This window comes from Varanus komodoensis, unplaced genomic scaffold, assembly GCF_004798865.1.
Source record: "Varanus komodoensis strain SLA01 unplaced genomic scaffold, ASM479886v1 scaffold4, whole genome shotgun sequence".
Classification (NCBI taxonomy): Eukaryota; Metazoa; Chordata; class Lepidosauria; order Squamata; family Varanidae; genus Varanus; species Varanus komodoensis.
In genome coordinates this window covers 28,757,166-28,784,806 of record NW_025335941.1, presented here as the reverse complement: position 1 = coordinate 28,784,806, position 27,641 = coordinate 28,757,166, and the positions used below count along the sequence as shown (strand labels likewise).

Below are 27,641 nucleotides of genomic sequence, written 5' to 3'. Positions count from 1 at the left end.
TGGTTCAAGTGCAGCCCATCCTCCTGTACAAGCCCAGTTTGTCCCAAAATGTTCCCCACTAACTAACCAATCTTCCTCTCTACACCACCATCTCATCACACATTAAGTCTCCCCAGTTGTGCCTGTCTGGCTGGCCTTGCATGTGGAACTGGTAGCATTTCAGAGAAAGCCACCTTAGTGGTCCTGGATTTCAACCTTCTACTTAGCAGTCTAAACTTGGCTTCCAGGACCTCACAACTATATTTTCCTACATTGTTGGTACCAGCAGGGACCATAACCACTGTACCCCCAGAGTATTTATAAGGCTATCTAAATGGCAGATGATATCCTCAACCTTCACACCAGGCGAGCAATTCACCATGCAGTCCTTGTTCCTATTACAAACCTATCTTTCTAATGATCTCCTACTACAAGAAGCCTTCTCCCACTGGTGGCATATCATCAGTGGCAGAGGACACATGCTCACCTTCCAAGGAATAGGTCCCTTCTAAGGAAACATCTCCCTTTTTCTCAGAATGATGCCCTCCTTTCCCGAGACTCCTTTTCTCCGTGACCACAAAACAGCTGCTATCCAGGAGTTGGGACACTGTTAATTGGTCTCTTGGGGTCTCAGCATCAAGCCCATCTACCTCTCTTGACTTCTGTAGGTAAACAACCTTGGCTTCAAGGAACAAACATGAGAGCAGGAGCTCCTTACATTGAGCACTCACCCATGACTTATGTCCAGTTGGCAGATAGTCATACATGTTGCACTAAGTGCAATACACTGGATAGCAGCTGGCTTCCTTGCTGGTGCATTAGTTCTCAGGCTCACCACTGTCAAGTTTGTTGCCCACACAGTTGCTGGTTTGGCACTTTATGGCTTGTACCTCTGTCTCTCCTGGATCCCGCCTTGTTCACCACCATTGCCCAATTTGTCCTGATTGGTCCCAAAGTTGTCAATGAGCTTGGCCAACACATTGCAGAACTCAGTCAGACCCCACACTGGCAGTGCTATGGTCTGCCCTCACTGCTGGCCTGGTGGGCCTCTGTTTGGCCAAGGCAGGTTTGATGATCTGGCTGGGCCTCATTGATTCTCCTTTAGGTCCAGGCAGTACTTGCAGATTTTGCACACCAGGAAGTTGCTCTTCAGGGCCTGGTGCAACCTACTCTCACCAGCTCCATCCTCCCCGCCAGGTGAGCCCTGGACTAGCTGTGCATAGTGCATGATGAAGTCACTCATGGAGTCACAGAAATTAATAGCTGCTGCCATGGGGAGCATCAGGAAGTTCCCACACCTGCCTTGGTGATTTTCAGGAAACAGCCTTTTGCATTCTGCTTCATGTCCAGGTCAAAGCACTTGCTGTGTATATCCAGCCATTTTGATGCCAGCTCCTGTGTCTTCTGCTCCCTGCTGCCACCGCCACTGCCTTGGTAGTGCCAATGCAACCTGTTGTATGGGGCTTACATAACTGATATGGTGGTCTAGGGAGGGGAGAACCAGAAAGGGATAGAAAAGGGAGAAGCAAAGTAGAAAATAAAGATAACCTTTATACAAACTATTGAAGTTCCCAAAGGCAGACTCACAGGAGACAGAATGGGTGGAGGGGAACAGTTTTTCTCCTGGGACAGAGGAATTGCCAGTTACCCATGCAAGCTATTCCATCTGCAAAAGAGATATTATGTTACTTCTGCAACCAAAGCACTGCCTTAAAGGAAAAGGCTATGGAAACATTTAAGAGCAAAGGCACATTTATTGCTTTCAAGCAGGGATAGACAGGGATAGGCACATGTATTGCTTTCAAGCAGGGATAGACATTCCAACATGGCCAATGGTAAGAGACTGTGGGACCCAGGGCCCCCAAGCCTGCATTCAGAGGGTGAAAGGCTTAAGTGTGATTATATCACCAAGCAGAATATGCAATGGATGAGCACATAATGTTCCTCCCAGTCCCATATAACATCAATAAACTATTAAAACATTGGATGAAAAAGGTATCCCCACTTAATCAGGGCAACATATTAGGGTTATATTAGCTGTAGAGAGCAAGCACCATCTTAAAAGAGACATTCTTCCTTTTTCTTCGCTATGGGAAGAAAGCCCTCTAATGTGATTATGCCAGCTACAGCACATCATTTAAAAAACAAAATATGTTTCCTACTTCTGAACATTTTTTAACCCACATACAGAAGAATTGACTAAAACTCATACAATTTGCATGAGGAAATTTAGAGAGTACTTGAAGGCTAGCAACGGAGAGGAGATGATGCGGAAAGACCCATTTCTGGTTCCAGCCCTAACAGAGCAATCCTGCAGCCACCAGACAGTGTCTAGCCAGAGAAGAATTCAAAACTCCAGCTGTCTGAAAGCTATCCTGAACTCATAGCTGTGGGCCCGAGTTCTGATTCTCTGTGTAGACAGAGGGGAAATAAATATATTGCCTGTGTCTTAGAAGTCACAAGAGTAATCTCAGTAAAAGCTATCTGGGCCCAATCCCAGGTGGTGAGCAGAGAAGGAGACCTGCACTGCCAAATAAATGCCTCAGCCTCCTTTCCTCCCACTCTGAGGACACACAGTTAGCCAGCTGAAATTGGCTAGGTGTTTTTGCACAGGAGTGCAATCTTTACCTTCATGTCTCTTCCGCTCTGCATTGGATACCCATAATTGTCTAAGTTATGGACAAAGATAGCCTGCTATCAATGATCTATGCTCTGGTAATCTCTATACGTAGATTACTGCAATGCAATTCTATATGGGATTGTCCTGAAGACAGCTTGTATAAAATGCAACAGCCAGACTAATAACAAGGTTAAGACAGTCTGATCGAGTAACACCAATTCTGGCCCGCTTGCACTGGCTATCTACATGCTTCTGAGCACAATTCATGGTTTTGACCCATAAAACCCTCACAGCCTAGGACCACAATACCTGAGGGAACGCCTTCCTCAATCTTTATCTACCTGAACACTATGATCGAATTCTATGGTCTTCCTCTGATTGCCATCTCTGAGGGAGGCTTCGATCGTGGCAACAAGGAGAAGAGCCTTTTCAGTGGTAGCCTCCCAGTTATGAAATGAGCTCTCCACTGAGACCTGCCTGGTAGCAACTTCACTATCTTTTCGGTGCCAGGTAAAGACTATCCACTACTGCAGGACTCTTAATTAGTTACTGGGACCTGCTGGTAGTTACACTGGGTTTAATAGAGTCTTCTCAACTTACAGTTTTATTGCTACTGCTGTTTTAAATTTGATTTTAAATTTCATAATACTAACTTTTATGATGTTTTAATATGCTTTAATGGAATATTTTATATTGTTTTTAAAATATACTGTTCTGAACCATCCAGAGTGCTTTGGCTATTGGATAGTATAGAAGATAAATTTTATCATGTTGTAAGCCGCCCCGAGGTTTCGGCAAGGGGCGGCATAGAAATGTTATAATAATAATAATAATAATAATAATAATAATAATAAATTTTCATTCAAATTGGACTGTGCCCCTTAGTCTATAAAAATGTAGTTAATCAGAAGAAAGACCTAGTTACAGAACTTTAGGCAGCTTCATAGTTTGAAAACAAAGTCTTGTGTCTGACCTTCTACAGACGTCAAAGAGAAGTTGCCATGGTGATTTGCTGTAGGATGTAGAAGAGGGAATATTTGCTTTAAAAAAACTCTTTCAGATTGAAGACTGCAAGAAATAATAGAGTACACATTCAACTAAACTTTCTGGTTGAGAAATAAGTCCCCAGTGCTATTTAGCAGGTTCTGCTTCTGAAGGCTAATATTTGAAAATTAGTAATCCTGCAGAAAAACCAAGTAGTGTTTAATAACAGATTAACTAGGAGGAAACAGCTGGTCTAAAAGCCACCTCACAGATGATGATGATTTTACACAGAAGAATGTAGGTGATGAAGAAAGACCGTTAATGGTAAGAGGTAAGATTGATAGACATTAAGGTGAGGTAAGATTGATGTGAGGTAAGGTAAGATTGATAGACATTAAAAATAGGATGGCATAAGGTTAGAGATATGAAAAGCAAAAATGTGAAGAGAAAGTTGAGTTTAGTGAGGTAAGGTTGAAGTAAAAAGAAATCTAAGTTGTGAGGGAAGCTAGGCTAGAATGAATCTGAGGCACCCAAGGTCAACTGGAGAAAATGGTGGGATCCCTGCTTTTATATACTCTTGGGGAATGGGGCAGGGCTCCCACCAAAATGCCTAGCTAGGGATTTGCTGTCTTTCCAACAGCAGGCCTTGTGCAGGCACACAACCCATATGTGTGATGCACAGAGACCATGAAGAAGAAAGTTTTTGACAGTGAATCTGATCAAGAAAGATTAAAGCTAACTTCTGGGGCAGTGGTGAAAGCACAGAGATAACTATTGAACCTAAAATAGAAGAACAGTCAAGGAAACATGATAGCAGAAGAGGTGCCCAGCAATTTGCAAGCAAAAGCCAGGGGACAGGGAAGGTGCAACAGCCATGACATCTGAGGTCTACACACTGGCTGCATTCATGTGGCTAACCATGCCACGTGACACCTGCAGAGTGTATTTTACCTTGTGGTCAGGGGTCAGGCAGATACATGGTTTCCATGCATGAGTGGTTTCCACCCTCTTCCATCTTTCCTCCACATGTATCCCATCAGCTGCCGTGGCTGAAAACCAACTCTGTATGCACTGCTCCTGCCTGCATATCCTGCTCTTCCCTCATTGGCCCACATACTACTATGGGCATGGCCTCAGCTAGCTGCCTTTTTTGTTTGTTTTTGTTTTCCTGCTGCTCAGTGAAGCAATCGCCTACTTGCTAGGGTAGCACTGTTGTTCTAGAGTAGCACTGCCTGCTGCCACCTTGTTCTGTGCCAATGTACAAGCACACCCACCCACACCCACCCCTCAGTGCCCATGTGTCCATGTTCCCCCAGGACCAGCACATACAGCCAGGGGCTGCTTCTTCCCTGAGGCCAGATATCTGGAAGGTATAATCACAGGTACCTGTGCTAGGGATGGAGGGAGCACATCTGGTTGGGTAGACTTTCCTGAGGAAGTGCATGTGGGCACCTGCCTGGGAAAGTTTTCTGGCTGGCTGTCTGCAATGTGTTTGTTGTGCAGCTGTGGAAATGAGATAGGCAACAGAAGAGCTTGTTGGGAGTCCTAAGGACTGACAGGGACAAAAAAGGAGTGCAGTTGTGGGTGGCAGGTGGAGTGGGAGACATGGGCCCCTTGGAGTGCTTGTACTGCTGGTGTCGTGCTGCTTGCTGTCCATGTGTTTCTCATGTGCAGGGTACTTTCCCCAAAAGACCAGAACTTCTGTGCATAAAGTGATGGCAGAGCGCCGAGACCTGCTCCAGAGTACAGTGCAGCAAGTAGGAGTGTCAGACATGGCCATCCCCATGGTTGCTGCTGCTGGAAACAGCACTGAATGATGTCCTCAAAGATGCAGGAGAAAGGGGACAAAAGGTGGGCCTCTAATGGCAACACACAGAAAAAGGAAACTGAAGCACTGTTGGTAACAAGTCAGCAATTGCTAGACAGACCTGAACAGTGACAAGTGCAGGGAGGAGTGGCTATTGCAACCATGGCTGCTGTTTGAACAGGTGCTATGGAAGAAACATGGAAACCATGTGGAGTTGTAGTTTCTGGCTTCAGACATGCAAACAAGCCATAGTTAGGCATGGAAACTATAGAACTGACATTATCTCTCTGCATGGTTCCATGGAGACCATCCTTACCACACTTCACCATGGTTGCTGAGCTCAGACATAATGGTAATCCATTTCACCAGTTTCCACTGTGGTTTGTCATTATGTCTGAACCTGACCAGCATGGGAAAAAACAGGAGAAGCTTGACATCCTAATATGGGTTGCCAATTTTTTTTATGTAATTGATTGGATGAGATTCATGACTGGAATCTAACAACTGAATAGTGTGTATTATTTGAAAGGAATAGATTCAACAAATAATTGCAGGATGATGGGGAGAGTAGCATTATATGAAGAATGCATACACCTGCATGGAAATCCATGAATTTGAGAATGAATGCTCCATTGAAAGTATTTAGGTAGAGATATTAAGAATGGGAAACAGTAGTTATACTGTTGTAGCAATTTAATACAAATCAGCCAGCTGGCATGAATGACAATTTCTTGAAAAAAATGACAAAACTTTCACAGAGGCAAGCAGAGGAGTAACAGGGCCTTTAAACTATTCTGGCATTTGCTTTAAATTTAAACGTTATTTTAATTAATTGTTAATTTATTTATTGGTTTTATTTATTGCCTGGATGTATCCAATTTTTATATTTTTGTATTGTTATTTATTTGTTGGAAGCTGCCCCGAGGCTTATGCGAATGGGGCAGCATACAAGTGTCCCAAATAAATAAATAATAAAATAAATCTAAGAATGCTACATTCAAGAAATGTTGGACTTGTTATGCTGACAGCTTCATCTCACAGAATGTGGTAGAAGGAACGAGAGGGGGTGTTGTCCTGGGTTAAATCCATGGGCAAGAATTGGTTGAAGAGGTGAACATAGTAGGAACGTTAAGGAAAAGTAGCCATGTTATCTTGGAATTCACAATAGCAACTGCTGAAAAAATAAGATCGGTCAGATGTGTAGCCTTAATTTTAGCAAAGGTAATGTGAAAAAGGTCACATGATTGGAGTTCATGAAAACTGAAATACGGAAGGCAAAATGCAAACCATTCTCATGAAATGGAAAAATGAGAGACATTAGAAGAAGCAAGTGTTCTTCAGCAAACTCTCTGACATGCTTAGAGATGCTTACACAAAGCAGAAGCAGCAGTCCAAAGCTATAAGGGCAATGTCAAGAAGCTAAAGCTCAGAATGAGCTAAAGCTTTCAGTGGACACTGTAAAAAAAGAGTCTTCTTTGGATACGCTGGGAGCAAGAATATAAAAGAAGGCTAGATCTGCTGCTTTGGAGAAAAATACAGATTGTTAACAGGTGATGGAAAGAGAGCAGAACTCTTCCTCATGTTTTGCCTCCACTCTTTTCCCACAAGCAGAATAATGTTCACCCTGCATCAAGTAGAACAAACAAAGAGCTTCAACTATGGAACAGTATAGATAAATGATGACGACAACGACGACAGGAGGGACTTGCAGCCCAGTTTACACAAGGAAATGGTTAGAAAATATCTAGCTACTTTAAATGAGTTCGAGTAACCAAACTTGGATTAATTACGTGTTGAAAGAGCTGAGATCTGTACTATTTGTGAATTCCTGGAGAATAGATGAAATACAAGAAGGCAGAAGATAGGAACATTGTTCTTATCTTCAGCAAGGGAAAAAGGAGGATAGAGGGAAGACCAGTAAGCATGACAACAATACTAGGCAAAATTCTAGAAAAGATTTTTTAAGTGGCAAGTCTGCGAGATCTTAATGCATTTATGACCAGCAATCAACATGGTTTTATCAGAAATAGGTACTATTAAACCAACATTATACCCTGTTTGAGTTTTTAGTTTGGTAGATAAAACAAATTCCAGAGATACTATATATCTTGATTCAGCCAAGCTTTTGATAATGTTACATGATATCCTTGTTGACAAGATGGTGAAATGTGGGTTGAACACTACTGTAAGGTGTATTAGCTTGTGTTCTTACCCTGTGTCCTGGGCTCACATAATCATAACTACTCATGAGTAGTTTCCACAATCTCCATATTCCCTCCAAAAGGCGACATGTATCCTATCAGCCCCTGTGGCTCAGAATCAATTCCAGAATGCACTACTCCTGCTTGCCTCTCCCCCATTGGCCCACATGCTCTCCTGAGCACATTCTCGTAAAACTGCCTTTTAAAGGTTTTTTCTGCTGCTCAGAGACAACTGCCTGCTCACTAGAGCAGCACAGTTGCCCTAGAGAACTTCCTGCTGCTGCCTTAACTGTATGCCAACATGCAAGCACACCCTCCACAAACCCACCTTTACCCTCTCTCTTGCTGCACATGTCCACTCCACACACCCCTGTGCACAGGACTTGCACATACTACCAGGGGTTGTGTCCCCACCGCACCCAGGCACAGGGATGCCTGCAGGAACAGTTTCCCACAGCAGCATGTGGGGGAAGCCTACCTGCAAAGGTATTCTGGCTGGCCAAAGGAACAAGTGTGTTTTACGCAAGTGTGGCAGGAGGGTAGGGTACAGCAGGACGTGTTGACAGCCCTCAGGAATGCCAGGGACAAGATAGGAGTGGTGGGGAGGGCAGGGGAGAGAGTGGAAGACCTGAGCTTCTCAGGGCAATTGTTCTGATGGTGATGCCCATGCACAGTTACCATGCTCCTGTTGTGCAAAGCTGCCTTCACAAGAGGAGAGTGCTGGCTGCCCTGGTACAATACAATACAGTGATTTCAGAGCACTGCTCCAGCAAAGTGCAGCAACCAGATAGGAGTGCCAAGTGTACCTGTCTCCAAGGTCACTGCTGCTGGAGATGGTGCTGTGCGTTGCCTTGCTGCTGCTGATATTCCAGACCTACAGTGCTCCAACAGAGGGAAAAAGCAGCATGAGGCAGCCAATCAAGAGAGTCTCTTAGCAATTACTAGGCAGAAAGGGACAGCAAAAATGGAGTATCTGCTACTGCAGTGGCTGTTTTTACCGCCAAACTCAGTGCAGAAACCAGAAAACTACAAAAAAGTATTGTAACTGGATTCACAGATAACAACATGCAGTGCTGAACTGTGGAAACCTTAGAACAAACCATTGATTCTCTGTGGGGATTCCTGGTATCCAAGCGTGCCACACTTCACTATGCTTGCTGAATTCACATATAACAACCAACCATTCCTGCCATGGCTTGACCTTATGTGTGAATACAGCCAATGAGTGCTCATTAATGGCTGTAGAGTGACTACTAGGGAGATCCCAAATGGAGGCTTATATGGCTCTTTCCTTGGTCCTATGCAATTTGCATTTTAATAAACTGAATACTGATATAAAGGGGATAGTTCTCAAATTTGCATATAGCCAATACCACAGGCAACAGGTTCAAGATTTAAAACTATCTAGACAAGCTTGAAGACTGGGCAAAAACTAGATCAAAGAAATAAATTTAAAATCTACCATTTATGTACAATAACAATAAAAAATCAAATACACTACTATAGGGTAGACTTGGCTTGGCAGTAGCATGTATGAAAAGGTCCTAGGTATACTAAAGTGCAATCACATGCAAGTTTAAATTAAAAGGGTCCATCTGTGCAAATTTCTGACACTGAAAAACAAGTTACCACAACTGAACAATTTGTGAGATGGTATTAAAGATTTTTGGGCCTCCAAAAATTGAAAAGAAAGCACTGAAAAAAGGGGGTAGTGAGACTGGGGAGACAAGTTGGATTCTGCTGTGAAGGACATGGGTATACTGCCTAGAGGACTGAAAGGGAAAATGGGGGATAACAAGCTATGGTGCGCCCCATGGTTTGTAGTCTACAAACAAGTCATGTTGCATAGCTTATTCACAGGATAGCTTAGCATGTCTGGCATGCCTATTCAGATTGTGGCCAGGTATGATGCATTAACATGGGCACATTCTTTTTAAATCTATTGGTTCATTTATAGAGTGCAGTGTGTGTAGAAATGTGAAGTTCCTTTAAAAAAATAATTTTGTTAAAAAACAACAACACAATTTTACCATTTTTTTCCAAAGCCTTTTTTGGTTTGTTTTATGAGGCAAAGAAAGGATTATGGAATTACTTTCTTTCAGAATGATGAACAACATGTATCAGACAAGGTGCTCATATATTTACTTCTCTGTAGTTTTAACTTTAAAAACTATGTAATAGATACTTATGTAAGACTATGAACACAATCAAACCACTGACCACAAGTAAGTTTTAGGCTGTAAACAGAATACAACTCCCAAATGAAAGAATAAGATGCATTTCTCCCTCTAGGTGGCACTGCCATTACAGAAGATTTCTGTTTCTTTAAATCATACAATCGTAGAATAGTAGAGTTGGAGGGGGCCATGAAGGCCATCAGGTCCAACCCCTTGCTGGTGCAGGACAACAAGTTACACCAACCCAAATGTGGGATTCCTCTTGTTGGTAAAGTTCCTGGATGTATTTCTGTTGTCTTGACTAGGCCTCAAAGGACTGTAAGAAAGTAGAGAGCAACAAAAGCAGCTTAAAGTATACTGATTTGAAAAAGAGTTTAAATTTATTGAAATTCAGAAAATTGAACCACAGTTTAATTGCATTAATGTATCTTTATAAACCTTATGTCAATCATAATTTAGTTCCTACTAAGTTGATGCTTCATTGCAACCCACCCATCCACCCCTGCCACCATAGCTCAGTATTCACTGGCAAGCTAACCACTATATTATTCTTTCTTTTCCTCCCCACAGCAAAATCGTGAAATCAACATGTAGCATATGCAGGCATTTCCACACCGCAAGTTTTCCTGAGGAAACAAAAGAGGTGATTTACAAATACTGTTAAATGAAATACGCTTTTCTAAATGTTCCTAGGATGCCAAAAATATCATTCTGGCATCTAAAAAGAAGTTCTGCAATCATTAAAAATCCTTCATGGATCTAAGTGAAGAAGACCATACTGATGAAAGTGCAAGCAGTATTCCCAACGTTCTCATTCCTTTTATAACACCAGCATTGTCATAAAGAATTTCCTCATCAGCATCTTCAAGTAAACAAACACTGCAAACAACTGCATTCAAAAATGCTCACTTCATCTGCAGGAAGATGACATCTGAAATATCAGGAAAAAAATGACTCAGTTCCTGCAAGAGCAATATATTCTTCTGGAACCCTACTGGCAATAACTGAAAACACATAGGAAGATTTTAAATTACAAAAATCATACTGTTTGCCTAGCAGACATGGACTGAGCAAGCCTCTTCATAGTCAGAATATGAACATGTAGTGGAATTGATGGCAATGAGAAATCAGCAAAGCACTGTGTGCTGTTGTACTTTATGAATGGATAAATGTAGAGAAAAAAGGGTTCATAAACGTTATGATAACACCTCACTCAGTTTTTTATAGAAGCACTGAAACAGGAGTGAACAAGCATACCACAGAGTGCGTCAGCTGTGAAATATGTGAAATGTGAAAATTAGGTAAAGTATTTGTTTTGCTTACAAAACAATTGCAGTAACGTGGCTACATTCATATACAGAGAATATGAAAGTAGCATGGGAGATCATAATGGATAAGTAGCCACATGTTACTGTAATAGAATGTGCATGTTATGGGTTAAACTTGCTATTTAATAACATCAAAAGACTGAATACCTTCAGTAAGATCTATAGATGAGCAAAAAAAAAAAAAGACATGTAAAAGCTAGGCATGCTATAAAGAACTTCAAGGAGAAGAACAAAAATGCAAAGAATAAGAGTGACACTGAAGTTGCAATGATGAGAGTGGTGATCACCTTGTAAGTTTATTTAAAAAACAAAAGCTGTTAACTAAACAATAATCTTGAGGATCTTACAGTACCCAGAAGTATATGGGTTCAGCTGCAGAACTCCCCAAAGCTCAGGGAACCAAGAATCAAATTGGATGCCAGGAAGTACTTCCTGATGGTTAGGACCCCAAGGGTATGGAATGGGCTTCTATCGGAGGTGTTTGAAGTCCCATTGGTGAGGGTGTTTAAGGATAGGCTGGACATGCAAATGGTAGGCATGTCATGAGTGGAGATGGCTAGAGCCGGGGATCAGACTAGGTGGCCCAGGAGGCCCCTTCTCACTCTGTTTCTGTGTTTCTATGTTTAGCAAACACTGCATCCAAATCAGGCAGTGCACTTTTGTCAGAAATTCCTCATCAAACAGCAAGATAAAATGACAGTAGAAGACAGTAAGTGTATCTTCCCTTACAAGGGCAGAAGCAAGTGAAAGATTTTAGTAGGAAATTGGAAGCATTTTATTGCCATCCAATTCATACTGCTGCAAAAATGCTACATCAAGATTGAAAGGCATAATGGTAAATGATGAGAGCTCTGATGTTGCATTTGACTGGATTACAGAACAAGCAGCACACTTATGACTCGATGTTGAAAGGTATTTTCAAATGGTGCAAAATACAGAATATCTTCAGGGATTTGGTATAGGAATGGACTGTCATTCTGCCAAAAATATCCCTCCTGAAACATGGTAGGGCAAATCCTTCACAAAGCACAGCTTCTGACTCCGTTTGCTCCTCAAGTACTTAAGATTCCTCCATCTTCCGTAGCATATGAAAGAAACTGCTCAATGTATTGTATCCTGCCTTGATCCTTGCCAGTCATGGCTTATTGGAAGAACTAAGGATTCACACCTGGGTCCAAGAAGCTGTAAACACCTTGTTCAGAGAGGGAGTGGTGCCAGCATCTTTAAAGGAGGCCGTGATCAAACCGCTCCTAAAAAAGCCTAACTTGGACCCACTGGATGTGAATAATTATAGGCCAGTTGCTAACATCCCCTTCCTGGGCAAGGTATTTTGAGCAGGTGATAGTCAGGCAACTCCAGACACTCTTGGATGAAATGGATTATCTAGATTATCTAGAATCTGGAAACAGTTATTCATGCTTTGGTAACCTCTTACTTGGATTACTGCAATGTGCTCTACATGGGGCTGCCTTTGAAAACTGTCTGGAAACTCTGATTCAGCACAAGGTACTTGGCTGCTACTGAGGACTGGCCCACATTATCATATTACTCCAGTCCACTTTCAGCTGCACTGGTTGCCAGTTGAAGTCCAGGCCCAATTCAAAGTGCTGGTGTCAACATTTAAAGCCCTAAACAGCTTTGGACCAGGTTATCTAAAGGAATGCCTTGCTCCATATTTTCCTTCCTAGCCCCTGAGATCATCTGTTGAGGTCCTTTTCAAAAAGACCCACAAAAGAATCTAGGGGAATGATGATTAGGAGAAGGACCTTTTCAGTAGTACCATCCCATCTTTGGAACATGCTCTTGAAGGAGGTGCAATTGGCACCATCTTTGTTTTCTTTTGTGCACCAGGGGGAAATCTTTTTATTTTCCAGATTTTTAATAGATAGCATATGTTGTTTTTATTTCTGCTAAGCTATATATTAATTTTAGTATAGCTGCTGTTTTTATATGCCTTTTAATTTTTGTAAAGCGCCCAGATAGCCCACTGGCCTATGGAGTAGAATAGAAATGCAACAAATAAACAAAAGCCCTGTGGGGTAGATTGTGCTGAGAGTCTGTGACTGGCCCAAATTCTCCCAGTGAGCTCCGTGGCTGAATAGGGATTAGAATCCAGATCTCATAAGTCCTGTCCCACACTCTTAACCACTACACCACATACTAAATCACAAAATAAACTCATGGGTAAAAGGGTAGAGAAGCTTGTTTCAATCCAGACAAAACCTCCGTTTTCAGAAGTATATGATAACTACAATGAAGACTGAAGGATGAAGAAAAAACTGATAGCAGTGGCTGATAAAATGAGACTGATCAAGTATTATGTATATTCACTTAGTTCTTATGAAAATGAGTACTTTATGTCTGCTTGACAATGTGGAAGAGATGATCAGAAGAGACAAAATCTTTGCTTTATTAATACTAATAGTTTCCTCTATTTTAATTGTTTTTTTGCCTCCTGGGTAAACCAAAGAGATCCTTTAACAAATAAACAAAATTAACTAGCAATATAAAAAGTAAATTCAGTTTGCAATTAAAGTCTGAATAAACTGCACTTTTAATTTGCCAAACATGATAATTTTATGCCAAAATCTCATACATAATACAGTTTATATTCCTAAAGTTAAAAAGTGATTTTCAATCATTAGTAAAAGGTGCTAATATTGTATTTTTTCAATTTTCCAAAAAATTTTTTTCCTAAAAGAACATGAAAAAAGTATCTTTTCCTCCCATAGCTTCAAAATTTCTAGAAATGTTACATCTATGCAGGGGAAATCCCCACCCACAATTATCTGGATAGCCATATGTCAGGGATGCTGTAGCACTACGAAGTTTGCACTGAGTATGTGTTGGACTAGATATTCTCTAGGATCTCTCCCAGTTATTACTCTAAGATTAGTGGAGCTATTTGACTGCACTCCTGCACACTCTCCAAGCACAGACATTCAGCCAGAAGGCTGCATCTGTTCACAAAGTATGGCTTGTGATTACCCTAATGGCAATCCTCTATGTTGTAGGGCAAACTGCTTTTGAAAGGAGTTGAAAAAGTGGCTAGTGCACTCCTAAAACTGAACATTTAAATGTAACACTGAAATTTAAATTTGTTTCCAATTGTGTTCCTAGGCTACCTTTAAGTTATATTAATCCCCAAGCTTCATAGGACTACTTTTTGTGGGGACAGAAATGTCCATAGTTGCAGGGGAGTGCAACATGATCTAATAGAATGATAGGTTTGTTGCCTTCTCAGGGGCTAAGAAATATGTAGCCCTCCAAATGTTGTTTGACTGCAACTCCCATCAGACAAGCCAACAGTGAGAGATAGTGACAATGACTGTCCAAAAACATCTGGAGGGAAACACTTTCCTGCCTTATATTATAACAGTAAAAGTCAGACACAATGTAAAACAACCACATCCTTTAATAGAAAGCAACAAACATGCAAATAGCAGGTATAGAAATTTATTTGAACCAACGTTTTTACTATAAGGTAAGTTTTTTAAAACATTGATCCAAGCTCCCATATTTGCAGGTTAAGGGAAAATATTGCACTTTGCATTTTCTAGCACCCCTCATACATGGCAAAACATTTTTAAAACATTTTGCTTATTTTACTTGTGCACTCTCATAAGTCATGCACACATTCATTCAAAATCAAATGTTAGGTTATCCAAAAGCAAAACCTTAAAATTGCACTAAAGCTTTGTAGGGAAAAATATAATTCATGACTTATACAAATTTAATGATGTCTAGCTGCTTCCAGAGAAGAACCAATTACTCTTCATCTTCATTTTCATTCTCTTGGCCAGACCCTTCAGATCTGTCACCTTCCAGTCGATCTGCAAGATACAAAAGAATTTTTAACAGAATGAAGTGATTATGAAGTATTTTTCCAATTTGGAATACAAAGTTGCATAACACTGTATTCAGGTCTTCAGTGTACTGGTAGTGTATTTGTACCTGGTAATTAACCCAGGAGAAATGCTTAAAATGCACTAACCATATATATTCTCTCTAAATTATGATGGGAACATAACATCATGAATTATATGCATAATGTTACAAATTCTGAGTTTAATAACAAGAAATTTTTTACAGAGGTAAGATATCATCAGTAAAGCACTTTTCTTGTTCTAATAGATGAAAAAATCATACAGGTCTTCCCTTGACATGTGCAGCATTCTCTTATGTTTATGCATTTATATAGATTTAGATGAAATGGTAAAAGCACAATCCTATATATGTTTACACAAAAAATCCCTAGAATTACTTACAACTGCTAAGGCGTGGTGAGAATTGCAAGTCTTTTCCTGTCTAAACACACACAGGATTGTATTCTTAGTCTTTAAAAATGGCTAGAAAAAATAGGTACAGAAACCATCTCAGATCTTGAATCTATGCAAAAATATATATTGAGTCATCTTACCTGCCCTTATATGGTTTAAGGATGCCAACATCCTTAACATAAAAGAAGCTGGAACAGTGATTGTGTTTCTGGTTTCTTCCAGCATTAATTCATTTCGAGTTATAACCTACAAATAATGGAACAGTTACTGTGCTAGCATAGTAAGCATTTATTCTAAAATAGCAATGTGTACATTTAAATGTTACTATTCTAGTACTATTTGAAACATTTGTATCAGTATCTGTCAAATACTTCTGTTTGCTCAGAACATTTTCCCTGGTACATACAAGTTTTCCCAATTTGGGGTTGTACATGATATTTAAACATTGTTAAAGTGAAATCCTGTTCATTTCTAAAAAAAAAATAATGTACATTTGATACTGTTTCAATACACATCACATGCATCTTAGAATTTAATTATCTATTCCAATAAAGATAAGACTTGTATTTTCTTACAAGTTACATAAAAGTAATAGTGGTGCAAAACATTAGGTTCCTCAAGCAAAGGCAAGAGAAATAGTTACAAGGTGACTATAAGGAAATGTGGATGCTATTAATGCAAAAAATTATCTTACCTCATCAGCAAGTTTCCGATTAAAAATCTTGGACTCTTCTAAAGGTGACCAGATCTTTATATCATAATCAATACCTGATGAGGCTAGAACTAAACAATAGTTTAATAATATATTAGAAAGCTCTTGTAAAAATTAAGATTTAACAAATGCAAATAGTATTTCAAGGTTGATGCATTTTGTTAAATTTCAATTAAGAGCAGTTCCATTGGACTGTAGATTAAAAATGTTTCAGAACAATAAATGAATATTTTATATGATTTATGCTATTTAAAAAAGAGCTCCCTGCTCTATCATTTAATGACACATTGAAAAGTTGTCTCAGTGGAGAAAGTTAAAAATCTGTAAGTCAAGATATAGAGAAAAATGAATGGTGAATGTACTTATTGCTATGGTTTGCTTTTTTTTGGATAATTTACCATATTTGTACTGATTTTTATTACTTCAGCTCACTACGACCAATGCAACTGCTTTTGCAAAAATTATCTGCCAACTACAAATATAGGTCACATACCAATTAATTAAGAAAACACTTGATTTCATTCTATTTTTACATTTCCAAAAATATTACAGAAGTAAAAATATATTAAATATGATACATAAATTCCAATTCCCCTGCTCCTCCCCAAAAATTCTGTGTGTACATGTTTAGTTTCATGAAAGCTAATTAACAGTGAATTTCATAATCTGGGTTTTGGGTGGCTGTGATTATTGAGCATTGCTGACTATTTTTAACGTGTTGCTCCAGATAGAATCATGTATTTAGGGGGGGTTTCTTTTTTGTACTGTTTCCTCTAATATAATGCACAAATGTGTTTCCACAAAAACATCTCGGGATCTTGTGTTTTTCAGGGCTTTAAAAGTTGCTTTCATAACTTTTCTGTAAGGGTGATGTACCAAACCCTTTCCAACCAAGTTTTCAGTGTCAAATTAACAGCTGTTTTCCAGTATTGTGCTAGAACTAGTCTGGTTGTAGTTATAAAGTGGCTTAGTAGATCGTTAAACAATATGTCTTTTAAATCATGAACAAGCAGGTTTAACAATACTCACAAGAAAATGCATGACCTGTGATAATGAATATTTCATTAATAAGTAGTTCCTAAAAGGACTGAAATTTCTTGTGGCTTCACTATATATGGAAATGGGACCCCATTTGCTGATTTCCTCTCCAACACAGTTGCCTAGACTGAGGATTTATTCTGTGACATAAAGTAAGTGTATACAGCCATCTATTTACTGTTCTAATGCTGGTCTCTTGTATTTTTCCTGTTATTAATTTGAAAGGTTATTTATCCATAGATTTTGCTAATCTGACATTTATATATTACAGTTCAGGTCTGTCTCCCATATTGATTTTAAAGAATATAGTTTACCAATCCCTGAGTGACAGATAAACTTATAAATGCTTGACATAGTTTCTTGGAAGAATATGTCCCATTTAAAATTAGTGGATTTATGGGATCTGGAGATATGAGCGAAAAAAGCAGGTTGCTTACCTGTAACTGATGTTCTTCGAGTGGCCATCTGTGCAGTCACACATATGGGTACTGCACCTGCGCAGTGCCTATGACCAGAAGATTGATAGCTAACAGTTTGACGGGAAAACTCCCCTCCCCTCCCCCCGAGCAGTATATATGGAGTGTCCGCCATTTTCCAGTCTTTGACAGACCGGACGTTCGCTCTCTAAAGAACAAATTGTAACTAAGGAAGGAAAAAATTTGTCGGTATCAACGACAAGAGAGAAAAATATTGTGTAGGTACCGAGGACAAGAATAACACGGTACCAAAACAACAACACCCAGTGACACCGAGCAGGGCCGGCGGGTGGGTTGTGTGACTGCACAGATGGCTACTTGAAGAACATCAGTTACAGGTAAGCAACCTGCTTTTCTTCTTCGTGGCCTCTGTGCATCACACATATGGGTAGATTAGCAAGCTTACCCTGACTGGAGGCAGGAAGGTATCATCAACGAAGAATAGCTGAAAGAACGGCTCTGCCAAAGGAGCAGTCCTGTCTAGCACGGACATCCAGCCAATAATGTTTTGTGAATGTACATGGAGTGGCCCAGGTGGCAGCCCTACAGACATCGTCAATTGGAACTCCCGACACAAAGGCTGAAGAAGCAGCTACAGCTCTAGTAGAATGACCCCTTGGAATTGTAGGTAAGTTTATCTTAGCCAACTGACAGGAGAGAGTAATGGTGTGGACTATCCACTTGGAGAGTCTCTGTGGGGTAACTGGAAAACCTTGATTTTGCTCAGAGTACTTAACAAAGAGCTTGTTGGAATGTCGAATAGACTCAGTCCTTAATCTATAGAAGGCTAGGCAGCGCCATACGTCAAGTGTGTGTAAGGATCTCTCAATCGGATTCGACGGAGATGGAAAAAAGGCAGGTAAGACAATCTCTTGACCCATGTGGAAGGAGGTAGCCACTTTGGGAAGAAAGGATGGATCCATTCGCAGAACTACTTTCTCCCTATGGAAATTCAAATACGGAGGGTCTACCCTGAGGGCACAGAGCTCACTAGCTCTCCGAGCTGACGTAACTGCTACAAGGAATGCTGTTTTCCAAGAAACAAGACGTAAATCGATCGTCACCAAGGGCTCGAAAGGAGCTCTTGTTAGCGCTTGTAATACCACTGAAAGACTCCAAGTAGGCATAACCGGTCTGACCGTCGGATGAAGGTTATGGAGCCCTTTAAGGAATATCTTTATCAGTGGTTGAGAGAAAATGGAGGAACCTTGAACTGTACCACGGTTCATTGGATCCGATGATGTAGGGAAGACAGATGGATTCGAAGCATGGAGTAACGTGTCAGATCTGGGGACAGGATCTGTAGAATGTGCAGATGACATCGGTACCGAGTCAGCGCCAACTGTTATCAAATTCGCCAGGATGTCAACTTCAGCGATGTTAAATTCGGGTGGCGAATTGTGCCTTCTCGTTGGGTTATGAGATATGGAATGGATGGGAGTTGAAGATATTCTTGAGAAATGTGAAGAAGCATCGAAAACCATGCTTGGTGTGGCCACCATGGAGTTATCAACAGTCCTGTGGCCCCGTCATGGATTATCTTCGATATTACTCTCATAATGAGGGGAATCAGAGGGAAAGCATAAAAATTCATATTGTTCCAAGCGATCATAAAGGCATCCCCTGATGACCCCTGTCCGATTCCCGTTTTCAAGGAAAAAGTCTTGCATACCCTGTTCTGCCAGGTGACGAACAAGTCTATGTCTGGGTGGCCCCAGCGATGGAATAGCTGGTCGCATGTCTGGCGATCCAGTTCCCATTTGTGAGATGTGGACATGTGTCTGCTTAAAAGATTGGCTTCCACATTGTCCGTACTGGCTAGGTGTACTGCTATCAGGGTAATGTCTCTCGGGATGCACCACTCCCAGATTTGCATCGATAGCCGGGCTAACATTGGTGACTTTGTCCCTCCTTGTTTGTTCAGATAAAAGACCGTAGCAATGTTGTCTGAGGTTATCTGAACGACTTGGTGCCGAAGAACGTCCTCGAACTAGCATAGGGCCTGAATATCGCCAGGTGTTCCAGGAAATTGATGTGGTTCCCGGATTCCTGCTGGTTCCACACGCCTTGACTGCGTAGATCGGAACACACTGCTCCCCATCCGAGTAGGAAAGCATCGGTACCAAGAGTCACTGAAGGGCTTCGGGGTCGGAATGGAACCCCAACGGTTAGGTTGGCTGGAATTGTCCACCATAGCAGAGAGTGAAGAACACAAGATGGGATCCGAATTAACTTTGTTGGTAAGTCCTTTTGCGGTCGAAACATTTTGTTGAAGAAAAGCAGGAGAGGACGAAATTGAAGTCTGGCATGTGGGACAATGGCGACTGATGCAGCCATATGTCCCAAGAGTTTTTGGATGGATCGGGCAGGAACTGTCCTGTCTCATCACATTCGATGGATGTGGTGAGCAAGAGTCTGCTGTCTGTCCCATGGGAGGAAGGCTTTTGCCATCGTGGAATCCAGACGGGCTCCAATGAAAGTAATCATCTGTACAGGAACAATAGAAGATTTCTCAGTATTAATGCAAAGTTCAAGGTCTTGCAGAAGAGTACAGGCGGTATGTATCGAAGCAAGAAGTCCTTCTCTGGTCTGGGAGACTAGCAACCAATCTTCAAGATAAGGGTAAATGTGAACACCTCTCAGTCGTAGAAAGGCACAGACAGGGGCCATGCACTTTGTAAAAACCCTTGGAGCGGTGGCCAGTCCAAAAGGCAACACCATGAATTTGAAAACTTGAGATGCAACAGCAAAACAGAGGAAACGCGTATGACATGGATGGATCGAAATGTGGAACTAGGCGTTCCTCAAGTCCAATGAGGTGAACCAGTTCTCTCTCCTCAGCAATGGTATGATGTTTTGAAGGGTGATCATCCTGAATTTTTTTGTTGTGATGAACTTATTGACGTTTCGTAAGTCCAATATTGGACGAAGACCACCGTCCCACTTCGGGACTGTAAAATATCTCGAATAGAATCTGTGAAGTCCTTCTGTTCGAGCTAATTGATGAATTGCTCCTTTACGGAGATGTTGAACTTCGTCTAGCAATGCTGGTGAGCATGGGGTAAACCAGATCCGTCTCGATGGAGGAACCATGTCGAATTCTATCTGATATCCATGCCGAATGATGGACAACACCCACCGATCAGATGTGATGGATTCCCAATTGGGGAGTCTGCCTTTCATCCGGTCCCCAAATGAGAGAGGAGTGGGTGGAGTAGGGAGGAGAGGAGAGGTTCACCCGTCCTGTCAACATTGTCTCCTGTCGCCCTCAAAACGACAACGGCCTTGTTGATAATGTTGCAGTGGTAGTTGTCTGCGGAGCTGTTGCTGTTGTTGTCGGTGCTGAGGTTGCTGTCTCAACTGGTACGGTTGCCGGTACAATGGACGGGTCCAAGACCACTTACATCGGCTTTGGGGCTGAAGTGCCATCCGCCAAGTCGTCATCCTGGACTCGTGGATCTTCTTGAGTTTGTGGTCGGTCCTGGAATGGAAGAACCCGGACCCGTCAAAGGGCATCTCCTCTATACGCCTCTTCATCTCCTCTAGAAAGTTGCAACTGCGCAACCACGCATGCCTCCGGAGGGAGACGGCACCGACCAGGGCCCTGGAGTCCATGTCCACGTTATGTCGGGCGGTGGCGAGCTGTTGGGACTGCGACCTGCATAGCCTCTTTCACAAAGACTTTCGCAAGGTCACCCTGGTTGTCCGGGAGAGCTGAGAGCACATTGTTGAGGCACTGCATTATAAAGTACTGGTATCGAGACAGTGTCGCCTCATAATTAGATATCCTCAAGCTGAGTCCGGAGGCCGCATAGACTCAGCGAGCTAGGAAGTCAATCTTTCTCCCTTCTTTGTCTCGGGGCACAGTGTGACCCCTTGATTCCCTGCCCTGGGAGGACTCCACCACGACTGAGTTCGGTTAAGGATGACGGAGGAGGAATGGAATGTCCTCCTGAATTCGGTACATGGCTTTGTACCTCCGAGAAGTTGGTTGAGGATGGGTGGGCAGGTCCCACGGCTGGGTCATAGCTTGCTGCAAGGTGGTAATAAGCAGCAATACTATCGATGTCAACTGCTCTCCATGAATGACATCGTAAAATTTGTCGGTACTGGGGCCGGGCCATTGTATGGCATCAATTTCCAGCGACTGGACCAGATGCGACATCAGCTCCGCGAAGGAGATGTGGGATTCGTTGGGGGACCCAGGGCCCTGGGAAGTCACCACGACATCTGGAGAAGTCGAGTCGACGTCGGAGTCGTCTGAATCAACCCCATAGTATGGGGGAGCAGTGGAGGAAGACTCTGCCGGCGACAGGGACCGACTGCTCTCCCTAGTTGGTATCACAGGAGCATGCCTTGGGACCAAAGATGTTGGGCGGTCTCAAGGAGCTGGTGGAGAGGAATGACCTCTAGGAGCCGGGGAATGCCCAACAGAATGGTAGTCCCCCCCATCCATGCTAGAATGAAGATTGAGGATGGTACCATTCGTCAGATCTTCTCTTGGACGAGCAGCTTCTCAGATTCCTAGGAGGAGACATCTCCGTCTCCAGTCTGGCTGGGGGCATAGGCGTGGGAGACCTAGCCCTGGGCGGGGAATCTCGAATTGCCCCATCGGAGATCAATTCCCTAAGTGGAGCTTGGAGAGGCTCCGTTGTTGGCTCGCCCACGCGCTGAGGGGACCCCGAAGGGGTAACCCTCATGGCCTCCTGAAGTGTCGGGCCCGATGGTGTCGGTACCGTGACAGCCACTGGGACCAAGGGCACCGATAAACCCAAGGCTCGGTGCTTTGAATGCTCAGGGTTCTTAGGTTTTCGGGGCGGCTTCATGACCTTATCTGTTTTGGCCTTCTTATAGTCAGACAGCTTGTTGGAACCGCTGTGCTTCCGCTTTTCACGCCTCTTCTTAGGCGAGGAAGCAGGCCGGGCGCCCATGGTGGACGCACTTTCATCTGAAGGGCGTGAGGGCGGAGCCAAGGAAGCAGAGGCCGGCAAAGCAGACAAGGCTGGACGAGTAGCCGCAGCTGCAGACAAAGCAGGGCAAGAAACTAGTGGGTCCGATTGGAGAAGAGCACGGTCCCACAAAAGCCTACGAAGACGGTTCTCACGGTTCTTCCTGGCCTGCTTCGAGAAGGTCAGACAATGGGTACATTTGTCCGTCCGATGCCCTTCTCCCAAGCAGAGGAGGCATTGGTCATGCGGGTCTGCTGGGGACATTTTAGACCTGCATTCCGCGCACTTGCGGAAAGCTGCTCATTGTGCCATTATTAGAAAAGAAAAAGAGAAGATAGTGCAGAGGGTAATAATATATTTCTGTTTTTGTTTTTTTTTTTTTTCCAGAAAGAAAGAAAGTGAATAAACAAGAGAACAACAAGAGAAACAACAGGAACTAGCGAAGAACGGGGGTTGTTAAATTTGGAAAGAAGAAAAATCGCAAAAGTTGAGGAGAACGAGAACGGTCAGAGTGAGAGCGAAAGCGGCACGAGGCACAATGAACGGCGGTCGCAAAGACTGGAAAGTGGCGGACACTCCACTCCATATATACTGCTGGGAGGAGGGGAGCGGAGTTTTCCTGCCAAACCGTTAGCTATCAATCTTCCGGCCATAGGCACTGCGCAGGCACAGTACCCATATGTGTGATGCACAGAGGCCACGAAGAACTATGGAATTAAGAAGTAAAATGGATTACTTGATGTATAATCAAGCCAGTCAACTTCCCAGTTTCTCTTTCAGTTGTTTTCCTTTAAGAAGTTTCATATATTTATACAGAACACTTAAGTGTGTAGAGTTCTTTCTGTTTCCAGTCTTAAATTGGTGTTCTTTTGTTGAAAATCAGAGGATGAAGGCAAAAAAGAATAAAAGGTAAGATAGTTTGTGCCAATTTTTTATATCAAATAATCCAAATATGTAGATTCCTGGGACAAAGGAAATCAGGATATTTTAAAGAACTAGTTGATGTGTAAGGAACAGAAGAGATGCTACACTGTTTTTATTTAAAAGAGTCTAATTCTAAGGAGACCCACACACATTGTGAGGTATGCTTTATTATTAGTAATACGTTATGTGTATGTGCTACAGTATGGCACCATATTAAATTTAGTATTCTGAATCCTCCCAGATGTATTAGTTGGTAAAGAGCATTGATCTTGAGTCTTGCTCTTTTACTTTGATATGTAAAATTATTCAATGTGTACTGCAATTTTTAAAATAATTTGGAATCAATGCTTACTGGGAAGACTTGAATAGAAAATTCAAAAGAAAAAGATAGTAATTTTCCCTGCTGCTGTACTATTCATCTTAATGTATCAAATTTTATTAAAGCATCATAATTCAGATTCTTTTGATGTTTTAGGTTTTTCTGATAGTAACTCTAAAATATTTTACATGTTCAGGAAACAATATCATTTTAGATTATTCATCTAAATATGAAGGGGGTTAATAATAATCCATTCTATTTATCATTGATTATCATCCCTTGACATTATTCCATAATTTCCTTAAAAGAAGCCGATCAAAATATTTTACCAGCAACTTCTAACATCACAGCAACATCTGCAAAGAGATTTATTTTGTGATCTAGCTTACTCCTTGAATTACATCATTTTATGGATTTGATAAGCAAAAAGCTCCATTAAAAGAGCAAAAAGCAGGGATGAAAGAGAACAACCCTGCTTTGTGCCCTTTTCTATATTGAATCTAGGTGTATCTCATCCAGTTAGTTTGATTGAAGCTTAACAATTTACATATAAATGTTTTAAACCAGAATAAATTTCTGTTTGGAGTCTAATTTTTGATGCCTTTCTTGATCTTTTAAGGTAAGCATACTCACTTATCAGATTTATAGCCCAGAAAGGTGGGAGATAAATTTAGTGTACTATTAATATTACTGCTAGTAATAATTTGTGAAAAAATCTTTATCAGGGCAGTATAAGGTTATTACAAAATCTTGTATTTAATATATCTACCATTTGGGTCCATCAACTGCTTTTTCATTAACAAAGCTATGTTTATTAGCAATCCAGATTCCTTTACCTCTAGCCTTAGAGGTGCCAAGGACCATATACCACTCACCTTGTATTCCTGGTATTAGTAGTTTTTAGTTTTTACTCTTTTGATGGGATTCCTGTATCATCACCATCATCATCATCAACACATTTATACCCCACCTTTCTTCCTCTTGCAAGGAATCAAAGGCTGGTTACAAGTTTTTCCTCCTCTCTATTTTATACTCACAACAACACTCTTGTGAGATAAGTTAGGCTGAGAGCCCATGACTGACTCAAAGTTACCCAGTGAGCATTACAGCTAAGTGGGAACTAGAACCAAATTCTCCCAACTCCTAGTCCAACACTCTAAGCACTACACCACACCTTTGCTTTGCTTTTTGCTTTTATTTCAATTATTCGAAGAATGCGTGCCCGTCATTTTTAACTATGGAACATGCATTTACATTAATTAAAAGAAAGAAAAATAAAGACTGAACAACATTAAAGCCATTGCCTCCTCACCCCATCTCATAGCTATTCTAGATGCACTAGATATCACAGTACTGAATTCAAATAGGGTCATACAGAAATATAGCACAAGGCAAGATGTCAGTTCACAGTGCCTGGGTAAGAGTCTATACTTCTAATATCAGTACAAGGAGGAGAAAAAAGAAACAGACAGTGTGTAATAATGGTTAGAGTCCTAGAATGGGACTCTGGAGAACTAGGTCCTAGCTCCCACTCAGTTATATAAAGCTCACTGGGTGACTTTAGGCTGGTAACTAACTCCCAACCTAACCTACTGTATGGAAATGTTTTGCAGATAAAACAGAAAGAAGGATTAGGTCAGCCCCCTTGTGTTCCTTAGAGCAAAAAGGCAGGTTATGAATAAATGAATAAATCAAAGTAAGTAAGGGCTCTTTCAGCTTTGGACTCCAAAAAGGAGTGGCAGCATATAGACATTTTTCCTTCCTATATTGTTCCTTTCTTAAGAGCTATTTTTGGTCAGCCTAATAGATGACAGATTCTCTCATAAGCACCTAGTTCACAAATTAGTCCAGTCCCTTCAGATTATGAGCAATTTTTTAGAACAGTAACATTTGAGTGAAAAATATGTAAAGCAGCCAGTTTTCAACAACTTCCTTACACGATATGAATTATTACACAAAAAATCTTACTTGGGTCAAATGGATGTGGCTGCAGACAATTCACCACATGGTTATCTGCTTCTAGAAGCATCAGGTGCTCAGCAGTATGCCGATCCCAGATGAAGATATGTCCACAATCTGATCCACTCATAACAAAGTTAGAACCCCAGAAATTGGCTTCTTTTATCTACAGGGAAAGTAAGCAAAAAAAATTCAAACACATTTTAATTATGATTACAATGAAAGGCTAAGGAACACGAGTGTGAAGATATTCATATATGACTTATGCATCATACAGACCGTGTAAATTTTAACACTTACCATTACATGAAGCTTTGGCTTGTCAGCCCTCTGGCTTGTCAGCCCTCATGTGGCTATGAGGAAGTGATTGGAAGCTTTCACTTCTATCTTTAAACACAGTTTAACACTATGTATAACCTGAACAAAGTGTGATTAACAATGGTTTACTGAAACAAGCAACTTGAACCGATGGTTTATGAAGTGAATTTGTCTCAATAAACCATACCCAAGACTAAACACTGTTTAATGTTTGGAACTAATTTTGAACTGCAGATGAAAACAGAAGCTTTCAGAATAAAATTCAATAGGGATGAATGCCAAGTTCTACACCTACAAAAAGGAAATCAACTGCACAATTACAAGATGGGGAATACATGGCTCAATTATACTACAGGCAAAATAGATCTTAGACTCATTGGGACTAGATGGGAAATAAATTAATATAATTGAATATAGGCCAGCAGTAAGAGCAGCATGGCAATGAAACCAATTACCTAGGGAGGCTGGGGGCTCTCTCCCACTGGAGACATTCAAGAGGCAGCTGCACAACCATCTGTCAGGGAGGCTTTTGCTTTAAGTACTATATTCCAGAGAGGATTGGACTCAGTGGTCTTATAGAGGCCCCTTCCAACTCTGCTATTTTATGATTGCATGATCACACTGCAAGTTCACAAGCCCTTTGCTCAGAAAAATAGTAAACCACAGCTGAATCTTATGTCTGAACCAGGACACAGTGTATGAAGACACACCTAATTCTCCAGGACTGTCATCCTTAAATTACAGCTTTCTGAAATGCAGATTGGGAATACAAATCAGACAAAGATAATGGCTGTGATAGTGTGTATACAAGCATACCTCCTTTTATCACACCTATTATATGTTATAGTACTTCACAATTGTTGCCCTTCCTGGATGCAATCCTGAGTCAGGCATGTATGTCTATCAGTTTCATTTTTCCAACAGGGATCTCTCACTTCATGTCTCTGTCTCATGTTTTGGTAATTTAATTCTTGCAAGTCTGTATTGTATTTCAAACTTTTTAATTATTGTACTGTAAATTTGTTATGGTTATCTGTGATATTTGATGTTACTGTGATCTTCTTAACTGTTTTGGGGTGTTGTGACTGCTCCACCAACCAAACTAAGCAGTTCCTCCAAGTCCCTCCTTCCCCTCAGGCTTCCCCATTCCCTGAGACATAATATGAGTGCAAATCAGACCAATTACTATAATGGCCCTACAATGGCCTGTAAGTGTTCAAGTGAGAGGAAGCTAGAAATGATTTAGTTTAGTGAGGAAGGCATGTCACATACCAAGATAAGCCAGAAGTTAGGGCTCTTGTGCCAAACAGCCAGCCAGCAATAACATCAAGTTATGTGATTCAAGTTATTCCTATATTCGATTTATTGCAGTGGACTGGAACCAAACCTGCAATATCTCTGAGTTGTATCTGTACATGTGTGTGTGCATGCATGCATGCATGCACACGCACACACACACAATTATGTTTAGAAAGAATACTAAGAAAGAAGGTGAGAATATAAATTTTACATAGTCATTACTACATCAAATAGTAAGAACACCAATTCAATCCATTTCAAGTTATAACAC

General features: G+C 41.3%; 1 protein-coding gene and 1 pseudogene across 8 annotated transcripts in view; both read right to left on the bottom strand.

Moving 5' to 3' along the window:
- Positions 1–292: 292 nt before the first annotated feature.
- Positions 293–5,719, bottom strand: LOC123029148 (annotated as a pseudogene).
- A 3,587-nt stretch (positions 5,720–9,306) lies between these two features.
- Positions 9,307–27,641, bottom strand: part of DCAF6 (DDB1 and CUL4 associated factor 6) — a 67,775-nt gene continuing 49,440 nt past the window's right edge. For 5 of the 8 annotated variants that reach the window (XM_044441335.1, XM_044441340.1, XM_044441341.1 and 2 more), the window contains 4 exons: positions 25,763–25,919; positions 16,071–16,159; positions 15,517–15,622; positions 14,494–14,929 (listed from right to left, as the gene is read on the bottom strand). In XM_044441335.1, coding sequence (XP_044297270.1) covers positions 14,865–14,929; positions 15,517–15,622; positions 16,071–16,159; positions 25,763–25,919 — 417 coding nt within the window. In that variant the 3' untranslated portion in view covers positions 14,494–14,864. Of the gene's footprint in view, positions 10,700–14,493; positions 14,930–15,516; positions 15,623–16,070; positions 16,160–25,762; positions 25,920–27,641 lie in introns of those variants that run through there. The other 3 variants (XR_006415800.1, XM_044441338.1, XM_044441339.1) reach the window with 3 other exon arrangements.